The sequence below is a fragment of the Poecilia reticulata genome, linkage group LG10 (assembly GCF_000633615.1).
Source record: "Poecilia reticulata strain Guanapo linkage group LG10, Guppy_female_1.0+MT, whole genome shotgun sequence".
Classification (NCBI taxonomy): domain Eukaryota; kingdom Metazoa; phylum Chordata; class Actinopteri; order Cyprinodontiformes; family Poeciliidae; genus Poecilia; species Poecilia reticulata.
In genome coordinates this window covers 16,684,599-16,695,113 of record NC_024340.1, presented here as the reverse complement: position 1 = coordinate 16,695,113, position 10,515 = coordinate 16,684,599, and the positions used below count along the sequence as shown (strand labels likewise).

Here is a 10,515-nt window from a genome sequence, read left to right as displayed (position 1 = left end):
ATTATATATATATTTGTTTTTATTTGTTTTACAAATAAAAAGTGGCTGACTGGACTTGACTTCATGAACCATAAGGCTGATATCTAGAGATCGATAGAAAAACATGCTTTGGTTTAGTAAACAAAGGGATTCAGTGTCACCAGTGACAACTGAAGGACACATAAGTTTGCAGAGCTGGGGTTACATTTCAATAACAATTCAACTGTAATGCAACTATACATTCTGTGGTCTGCACTATTACTGTTTACAATGTTTTCAGTACGTGTTCTGTATCAAAATGCTCAGCTGTGGCTGTTTTGTATGAATATATTAGACTCAGACAATAGTCAATATAAGAAATACAAACAATTTTGTGTTTTTTGTAGCCTAAAAGGCGTTGTTTGTTTGACAGTACTTAGAATAAAGTTGCCAAGCATCCTGGTGAAATCCGTGCAGCATCAGCAGCCATAAGAGCCAGGCTGCTGTGGTTACTCAGCGCCGCCGCACCTGCAGTGACGCGCTGCGGCCCGGCCATGAAGGAAAATACCCGCCTGGTGGTGCAACGACTGTTTTAGACTATTTTTCACGGATATTAATGTTTACGGAGCTGTTACTGTAACCAAAACTATTGTTTCCAAAGTGGTTAGATTGGATTTGAGAGATGCACTGTACTGCTTTTGAACAATAAAAAGCTGGTGCAGACACAGCAGTGACCTTGCGCACACCTACCCATGCTTGTTTCAGAGAGCGTCAGTCCGCTGGATTGGAGGCTGTGAGAACGGGGCGGCATCTTGGTTCGGCGATGACTTCTTCTAATAAAATATGAAGAATAACAATCACGACCCAACGAGGGGTAGAAATCTGAACGACAACGGGTCACGATCGTGATCCAACGCCGAGGTTGCGTTCACTTGCTGTGGCATTCTCTGACAGACAGGACCGCTCTCCGTCTGCCCCCGAGCCTGTCTCCTTTACATTCCCGCGGCTGCTGCGGTGTCTCTCGGTGTCCCTCCTCACGATGTGTCGGTGTCGGACAGCAGGTCGGTGGTGCTGCTGCTGGCTGTGTGTGCGCATGTCACACAAACACTAAAAACAACGTACAGCACCCTACAGCCTTCACTTATACTTGTAACGCTAACCTTACCGGACGTACGTACGTGCCTGACCGTTACAATGCCCCGATATTCGTTAAATTAGGCTTCCAACGTCATCCGCCATTTTTTCCAGAGCGTTATTATTGGAAAATTACACAATCTTAGTTTACACGTCGGAGGGGAAAGGTAGAGGGTGAAACAATTCCCCTAAAAAAAAAAAAAAGATAAAATGCGGCAATTCTTATCTATTTTTATACGAAACCGTTTTTAAGTTTTAACTCAAAAACGGCGATTTGTGACGGACTAACTTACAGCTTTTTTAAGAGTTTAGCTTTAAAGACTACGTCAACACTTAGTAGCCGTGATTGTCCTTTTTTTTCGTTTAGTTTTTTTTATACGGCTCTCAAGGTTTGTTTAGCCAGAATGTTAGGAGAAAGTTTAATAAGTTAACGGTCGACTCCATTGCCGTGTAGCGCCACCACATGTCACAAAGACAGTGGTGCGCTGAAGGACTAACGCCGTAGAGGGAAAAAAATTACAAAATATTCGGATCGCGAAATTATTATTCTCAGGTACGCAGGAGGATTGGGGCCACAAAAAATAAAATAATAAAATAAAAATTGACTTTTATATCACAATAGTAATTATGAGGAAAAAACGTCAGAATTTTCAGAACGATTTGAGAGACTGAAAGTATAAAATTATAGATTAACCTTAGTTTTGATATATTTTAACTTTTTTTCCCTATAAACACTGACCTCTGTAAAAAAAAAAAAAAAAGAGAGAGTATCTTTTGTCTCCACAATAACACTTTGTCTATATACAACTAATCTACATATAAAATTTTTATTTGATATCCACTGGTTTTCTGTTGTGTTTCTGGTTCTAATTTTACTGTATGAGAATATCAAATAAAAATATCAAATAAATGTTATAAGGATGACCCCATTCCCAGCTGAACCAGTTAAAAAAATAACTATGTTAATATTTTAAGGCCAGTGTCCACAGGATACTACATTTCAGCAGTTATTCACACAAATACTTTTGCAGTGACTTCTTTAACAGAGGTCTCTGTGAAATATTAAACAATATTGAGTGCCAGTCACACTGTTTAGTAGTGGAAAATGTGGTTGGTTGTCACTTTTTATTTAATTCTCAAAAAAGTAGATTCTGTTTTAACGCGCAATGTCTCAGCTCAAAATAAAGAGATACACACCATTGTATAAATATTTTCAGAAGACAGGGAGTTTTGTGACAATAGGGATAATTTGGGCTTAGCTTATCCTCGTCTAAACTCATTGAAAATTTAGGTAGATGTTTAATTTTATTTTATATGCTTTTGTTCATATAAAATACTTTTATTTTATCCTGAAACATTGAGGACAACACCTTTCAGTATACAAATGAAACAGCGCCATCTGCAGTCACATATTGGGATCCTTGCAGAATAACGTCCCTGTCTCCAGTAAACTTGGGAAATAATAATAGTAATAATAATAATAATAAAGACAATTTTTTGAATCTCTATGGTATTGCTGCTAAAAATATATATTGGATTGTATTTTTTATTTAATATTCGACATTTTAAGACAAAAATAAAAGACGTTTGTTTATGTTTTTGTTAAGTTTTTTAGTAGTTTATCTGATATTAGCTTCAATATAAGCATTCAAACTGCACGTGTTGCTTTGTTGAAGAGCATTTAGGGGCTAATGTTGCGCTTACAAAACAAAAACAAACAAAAAGACATTTAAATGCTGCACGCATTCTGCGAAAGCCGTTACATTCACCATAAAAATGTATGTACATGAACATGTGCGCACGTTTTTGCCGCGCAAATCTCAAACAAGGGATTTTTCCATGACGCAATTACTCTTTTCATGGAAAGGGGGTACAGAAAAAAGAACCTCAGAAGTCCCCCTGTCCCACTCTTAAAGGGGGGTAACAGAACTTTACGTGCCCCGAGTGCAGATTGAATCGGGATTGAGAACTACACGAAAGCTTGATAGTAAATTTATACTGTTTTCCATTACGTCCATGCACTTAATGCAGGAAATGTGTATTCACGCATTTGCAAATCATTGTTTTACGTGTCATTGTACATTTTTAATATGTACTACATTACATTGACTAAAATCAATAGAAAGAAATAGATTAAATTAGTTGCACGGATGCTTTTGCGCGCAAACATGACGCAGCCAGCCAGTGTATGCCGGTATCTTCCCTTGGAATGAGCTGTAAATATTGCATTCAGGATTTATTGGACTCCTTGTCCAGATTTCAGACAATGGCGGTTGGGGTGCGTGTCCAGAATGCAGCGCTGTGATTCAGGGCCTCTGCCAAATCCACTCTGGGACCCAAAAAAAGCTCTCTGCATCCCACCCCCGGGTTTCTCTGTCTAGCGTTCATTCACTACGATGCGCGCCTAGCTGGAGGAGGCTCTCCGTGCCCGGTCCCCCCTCTGCAAGCCCCAAACTTTCTAATGAAACCCCCACACGCTTTTTGACGAATATTATTGCTCTGTAGCGGGACAAGAAGGCTTTCCGACTAATTAATCAGCATTTTTTATATTGAGAAGAAAACTCCAGGTAGGTTCTTTCTTTGTTAAAAATTGTGGCTAAGTGTACAGTAGGGAAGGGTGATTTTTGAGAGATTTTGTTTTGCAAAATTAAGTAAAAAGAAAAACAAAAAACTGAATTGTGAGTAAATAAATGCTGTTTTTGTTTCTAAAGAACATGGATCCCAGTATCACAGAAGGGGGAGCTGAGGAGAAGCTCATTAAAAGTCCTGTAAGTACAAAACAGAAATCAATGTCTCAGATTGAAATTTGGTTATAATCCAATCAATGAATCAACATTGATTCTTTTGCATGACACTCTGAAGTGTCCTGCGGTTTTTCTGTGGGATCTGTGTGTCCTGGCCTGTGGACGCTGTGAGTCAGTGAGTAACATCTGGATGTAAGGTTGACCCTCCAGCTTGGCTGCGTGCAGCTGCTGCTCCAAGCAGGAGGGTCCCGCTCAGCGGAGGTCAGCTCTCCCAACGAGTGCCACAAGGTCACCAGAGAGTTTATAATTTGCAGAAACAGGGGACAGGACCATCAGTGTGATGTCCATTAACATGCAGAGCACTGTCTTGCAGTTTACATTATCGGTCATACTCGGATCAGGAGGCATGCCAGTTTTTTCTTGCTGCAAAAGAAAATAGGTCGACTGCAGCACCGGGCAGTTTGGAACATGTGCGGTGAGGGCTTTTTCTCTTCTTCTTCTTTCCACCAGCCGCCCAAGGTGATACTCAAACATGGCGTGGAGCTGGAGGAAGAGCAGGAGGAGCTGGCCGAGCACCGGCCCCTGGAGCAGGAGGACCTGAACTTCGAAAGGTGGAAGCGCAGGCCGATTCCCAAACGGACGCTCCACCAGAAGATAGCCGACCTCAAGACGTACTTGTGGAATGCAGAGACCAACGAATTCATGGGTCGCTCCGGCAAGAGCTGGAGTGAGTTGACGAGCTGTAGAAGGTTCTGTGTGCTGTTGCAAAAGTTATTTCTGTTTTTACATGTCTTAGAGATGAGAAACTCCACACAAACTCAGGAGGATGCATGGGGTTTGAATGTTTGCACAAGGCGCATTCAAGGATAAGTTGAGGGTGGGAAATGTTCCTCCAGTCCACAGCCTGTGTGTCCTCATGCTGGATGTTTACATAGGTGCATGGATGATTCAGAGAGTCCCGACAAAAACAGACTGCCTGGGGACATGTCCCCAGCGGGAGGACACGGTTCTTGGCCTCGCATTGGCCAGGAATCAAATTCCTCTAAATCTTACCATGCTCTCCGCTGTCTTGTTCCCAAAGCCTTGGCGACCTCGCTGCTGAACTGAACACTCACAAGGCCCTCGGCTGCAGTAAAACACGTAGACGTGCTTCAGCGTTGAGCTTCTTTAGACATGCACTGATCTGGCTTTTTTCCGGTTTACCTCGATTCCCATTTCGATATTTTTTTGTTTTAGAGACATAAAAGTGAGTGAAGTTGTTACAGGTGCCTTGATTGAGTGAAACTTGAGCATAAAATAAAATAATTACCAGAATATTTGCATCACTGCAAATGTTCCTAATCTTTATCTGGTTTATTTTAAGCTAGAAAAAGCGCAATCAAACGGCAACAGGAGTTCTTCGTTTCCGTGAGATGTTTTCGTAGTTGACCTCCCAAATACAAATCAGGAACAATTACGGAAAAATAATCTGATTCCGATAATTGGGACAGAAATTGTCGTAGGTTTTTTGTTAGAGATAGGAGTTATGGTATCACTTTACAATAAGACTCTCCTAATAGATGACTAGTAAATAGTTTATAAACACTTTATAAGTCATTAAAAACTGTTTATTATGCATTAATCAAGAGTACGAATGAGGCTGTAGGCAAAAAAATTATGCTCACAAATGCTTATTATAGTAGTTACAATGTAGTCTGAAATGCTTGGTGTAACAACTCTAGATTAAAATACATATGTGAACAGATTTGGCTCACTAGTTAGCAAGAGACCAGTAGATGAATTAAAACGTACGTAATAAAGACTTTTTCTGATTGTCTTTATTACATGTTGGCAGAAGATAGTGGGATTTTTCAGTTTTGATGCGTTTAATAAGAAATTCTTTTGTTGTTTTCTTTTGTATTTGATTTACCGATCAATTGTGTGAGCTGATCAAAGGAAACTGTCCAATTACAGTTTAAATTTTAATTATTTTTTTGAATCAGCAGAAAATTAGGAAATGAAGAATTAGGGTTGCACTGATTGACTGGCTCTGATACTTTCATGTAAAACCAATAATCAGCTTCTGTCCTCTATATAGGGACACAGCATTCGCTGTGTTGAAATTTAAAAGAAAGACGTTTTTGCCATTTATATACCAAAGCATTTGCCTTTCATCAGATTTTTAAAATAAAAATGTAAAACAAATTAATACTGTTGAATGTTTTTAGTGTGTTTTTACCAATTTATAAAATATCAATTTCTGTTTTATTGCCATCATTAGGATTATTGGTAAATTGAGATGTTTGATACAGACTGGATGAGTTTGTTGAGTCATTTATGACATAGGGCTGAAACGATTAATTGATTTAATTGTGATTAATCGATTGTTGAAATAATTGTCACAGTACTTAGGAATCAAATAACCATTAAATTGCAGCATAGAGGCTCTAAAAAAGCCCATTTGCTGAAAGAACAGCACAATGAGTCAAAGCTGTACAAAAATGCATACATTTTGTGTATTTATGAAAAAAAAAACTCTTTATCTGTCAATCCGATCCACCCAGAACTCCTAAAGTGGCTGTTTTAGCTTCACCTGGTTCAAATTCTGCTAAAAATAATCAACTATCAAGCGTAAATAATCCAAAAAAGAATCATCACTTGATGTCAAGTCTAGGAGAAATGTTTTTTTTTACTTGTTAATGTAATCAAGCGTTCACACAACAAATGCTGTTATTCCATTTTACACAATAAAATGTTCATTTTCATATCTAAAAAGGGAATTAAATTTAGTTTATTTGCATTTTTGTGTATTTCTAATGTACTATAAAAAGTCTAAAATGAAAAATCTGCAGAATATGCCAATTTCTTATCCGATAAATCGTCAAAATAACCGCTCACTAAAGTAATCGTTAGTTGCAGCCCGAATATGACGAAGCAGGCGCTTGTTGCCACGTGTTGCAGTAGACAAATGCATTTCAAGAAAGTCTCAGTTTCAGGGATAAAATGAACCGCTTCACCTTCAGGCAGGGATAAGAGCTGAATGAAACTACACAACCAGTGCGTGCACACTTGTGGAGAAGTGGGGCCCATGTGTCCTCTGAAGAAAAGGGCCCTGAGTTGAAGTCTGCTCTGCGTGTCCTGTGAGGCAAGTGTGCATGAGGGGACACAATGCCAGAGTGGGGTGATTGGGGCTCCTTGGAGCTGGCTGGGCCTCTATGGCTGCAAAAAAAAAAAAAAAAACCTTCACTACGATGGCAACCGGAGGTTCACTGTGTTCCTGAGTGAAAGAACAGGCTGGGAGATTTCTCACTGAGCTCAAACAGAAAGGCCTTTGTGGCCGCTGCTAGTCCCCTGTAAAATTGCACGCACAGCAAAAGCCATTAAGTTTAGGACGCATTTAGTTAGATTAGTTAAAAAGTAGCAGAACAATCACTGTGCAGATCAAAGTCTAACCCAATTTTCTTAGTTTCTAGTGCAAATATCTTACCACACTGCATAAAACAAAACTAAGTAATAAGGAACATTTTAGCAGGATAAATTATATTATTTTAAGTAAACAATTCCTTAATGTTGATGAAAAATGTCAAGATTATTTCACTTTTAACAAAACATTTTCCCTTGTTATAAGTGAAACAATTTGCAAGTGCAATTAGTACTTCTTCATCAAAATTAAAGAATTATTGACCTAAGACAAATGCCTAAATCTTGCTGTAAAGTTACTTGTAAGCAATTTATTTTTTTGTGTAAATATTGCACTATAAACTGAACTGCAAAAACAGAAAATATAAATGTGTTTTTGCTCCAGTTTCTAATGCAAATATCTTACTGTTTGAAATAAGACCAAACTAAATCACAAGTAACTTTTCAGCAACATACAGTAGCTTATTTAAGTTAATAGTTCCTGAAAATTGATGTAAAAATTCTACTTCAATCAGCAGATTATTTCATTTATAACCCATGAATATATGCCTTGTTTTAAGTAAAATAATCTGCCAGTGGAACTAGTAAATTTTCATCAACATATTAAGGAATCGACTCAAAACAATAGTTTTATCTTATTTCTAGTAAGTATACTTGAACCAGAAACTAGACTAAAAATAATTGGTAAGATTTTGTGTTTTTGCAGCAAATGCAAGACCTCAGGATTTCTTTATTAGGGAGTTATTATACACTGCAAAAACACGAACTCATACCAAATATTTTTTTGGTTTAGTTTATAGAGAAAATATGTTATTACACTTGAAATAAGACAAAACTAACTTATAAGAAGCTTTTCAGCTTGATATGGGAGCTTGTTAAAGGCTAATAATTCCTTAATATTGATGAAAAAGTGCCAGTTAGACCTACACATTTTATAAGTTATAATAGTTTTGCTCCATCAGCATATTATTTAATGTATATCAAATAGTTTTTCATCAACATTAAGGAATTACTGACTTGAAACAAGCTCCTGTTTCTTGCTGAAAAGTTACTTCTAAGTTATATTTGTTTTATTTTAAGTGTACTAAGATATTTGTACTAGAAACAACCAAAAATGCTTGGTAATGTTTTGTGTTTTTGCAGTGTATGGGCTCTAGAGGTTATTTGCAGCTCCAGACATGAAGGAGGGAGCACTTCCCCCCTTCATGTCTTCATAAACAAATTAGAGACAGCACTAATCAAAGACAGGAACTGGACTCCAGACAACACAAACACACACAATAAGGTTCATTATTTCCCTTTGCTCAGATCAGACATAACCTCTTGTGTAATAACATTTTCCCGCCGCTCTGTCTAGGTCTCATCCTCCTGTTCTATGCTGCACTTTACGCATTTCTGGCGGCCATGTTTGGCGGCTGTATGTTTTGCCTCATGTGGTCCATCAGTCCCTATCATCCCACCTTCAATGACAGAGTGATGCCACCAGGTAAGACAGCCCCCAGACTTTGATGTGCCGTTGCGTTTCATTCTGCTCTGTGCAGTTGACTGTCTCTGGGTCTCCACTGGCAGGTCTGACGATGGCCCCACACCTAGAAGGCCACGACATCGCTTTCAATGCGTCGGACCGCAAATCCTGGAAGAAGTACGCCCGGTCCATTGATGAATATCTAAGACGTGAGTCCGTCTGGGCGCGATGACGTTAAACTTTGAGGTTGCTGAGTTTGTTGAAAATGAAAGAAACTTCAGAGTTTCTTCTTAATCCTCATCTTCTTCTACCTTTGTCTCATTTTTTAACATTTGTTTCCTGCAGTTCCTGCAGAGCATGCTGGGAAGGGAAGCCTCTTTGTGGGCAGAGAGTAGCCATTCAGTACAGTTTTTTTTTTCTCACCAAGCTTTTGTCAGGCTCCTTTTGCCAGAGGCCTGAGCCTGGCAGGGTTTTGCTGTTGCAAAGGTTTATTTATGCCTCACTCCCTCCTCTTTCGCTCCTTTACTCTCTCATTTTTCCCCTCGGGTTTCCTCTTTTTTATTTTTATTTTTCCGAAAATGTTTATTGGTAAGTTGGGACAAGTCCATACTGTCTTTTTCGCTTTTTGATTAGTTGAAGGTCTAATTGTGAGAAAATATTGCTTAAACTCAATTTAAAAAAAACAGAAAAATCTGGTTTTCTCTACAAAAATTTGCATTTGTGAAATTTAGCTTTACAGCTGCGTTATGTAACTTTGATAAAAAAAAATGTTTTTTGTCCACATATTTGTTCAAATATTCACCATGTTGTGACAGTTTGTTGTGAGACAGATAAGCTGTGAAAAGATCAATCACTGCCATCTGAAGGAATGTAGCGCTCCCGACCAAAAACAACCAATCAGAGCCAGGAGGCGGGTCTTAGCGTTTCCAATCAACCTTATGCACTCACTGCTAAATGGGCTAGTAGTGGAAAAACAACTCGCCATTATAGGAAAACTGTTTATCCGCCGTTATTGGTGGCCATGCTAACTAGCCGGAGCATGCACAACATGGTATGCTAGGTGCAGCGTAGCATAGCATGGTGCTCTTATTGGTTATTATTTACAGGAGCTACAGTACATTATATCACAGATTAATGTACTGTCACAACTACATCATTGTTTCAACAAACATGTAAAAAAGTATTTTTTATTAAAGTTGCTGCAGCTTTAATAATTAATAAATTGATATAAAAACATCTTTAGATTAATTTTTACACTTTGTTGAAACCCAAACATGACAAGTTCCCAACACAACTGAAACCTTGCTGATATTTTTGAGTCAAAATTTTGCCAAAATACCTAAAAATTATGATATATCCAGAGCACATTAGTGATAGACTCTGGGCAAAAGTCACAAAGGTTAGAGTGTATTTATATAAAGCTAAATCAGGTCCAGAAAGTTTGCTCAAAAGAAAAAAAAATTTATTGAAAAAATATTTTCAAACTGAAAAAAAAAGTTTTAAACTGACTAAATGAAGATTTGAAACGGAAAACAACTCAGAATAAATATTTGAAAATGAAAGAAAAATCAGATTCAAGTCTCTTTATTCAGCTTAAGATTTTCTTTCAATTTCAAAAAAATTTTTCCGTTTCAAAATAAATTTTCAGTTTTTTTTTTTTTTGTTTGTTTTTTTTTTCTTTTGAACAATCTCTACGGCCCAAAATTTGTGTCCCCAATTTAGCTCCATAAGTTTACATCAATGTTGGAGTTGATTGTTGGACGCATGTATGTGTGTGTGTGTGTGTGTGTGTGTGTGTGTGTGTGTGTGTGTGTG

At 38.0% G+C, this 10,515-nt stretch overlaps 2 protein-coding genes and 1 long non-coding RNA gene across 5 annotated transcripts in view; 1 reads left to right on the top strand and 2 right to left on the bottom strand.

The window, feature by feature from the left end:
• tmem255a (transmembrane protein 255A) overlaps positions 1 to 1,709 on the bottom strand; it is a 19,213-nt gene extending 17,504 nt beyond the window's left edge. Inside the window, exons 1-3 of one of the 3 annotated variants that reach the window (XM_017307262.1) lie at positions 1,124 to 1,709; positions 895 to 1,039; positions 709 to 791 (exon numbers count right to left, since the gene is read on the bottom strand). In XM_017307262.1, the coding sequence (XP_017162751.1) occupies positions 709 to 791; positions 895 to 902 (91 nt within the window). In that variant the 5' untranslated portion in view covers positions 903 to 1,039; positions 1,124 to 1,709. Of the gene's footprint in view, positions 1 to 708 lie in introns of all 3 variants that reach the window. The other 2 variants (XM_008420631.2, XM_008420629.2) reach the window with 2 other exon arrangements.
• A 1,759-nt stretch (positions 1,710 to 3,468) lies between these two features.
• atp1b4 (ATPase Na+/K+ transporting subunit beta 4) overlaps positions 3,469 to 10,515 on the top strand; it is a 10,759-nt gene continuing 3,712 nt past the window's right edge. Inside the window, exons 1-5 of the mRNA XM_008420632.2 lie at positions 3,469 to 3,659; positions 3,804 to 3,860; positions 4,347 to 4,563; positions 8,593 to 8,721; positions 8,805 to 8,909. Coding sequence (XP_008418854.1) covers positions 3,807 to 3,860; positions 4,347 to 4,563; positions 8,593 to 8,721; positions 8,805 to 8,909 — 505 coding nt within the window. The 5' untranslated portion in view covers positions 3,469 to 3,659; positions 3,804 to 3,806. The remainder of the gene's footprint in view (positions 3,660 to 3,803; positions 3,861 to 4,346; positions 4,564 to 8,592; positions 8,722 to 8,804; positions 8,910 to 10,515) is intronic.
• Positions 5,430 to 10,515, bottom strand: part of LOC103471552 (uncharacterized) — a 5,391-nt gene continuing 305 nt past the window's right edge. The window contains exon 2 of the long non-coding RNA XR_534674.1: positions 5,430 to 7,034. This is a non-coding gene — a long non-coding RNA (uncharacterized LOC103471552). The remainder of the gene's footprint in view (positions 7,035 to 10,515) is intronic.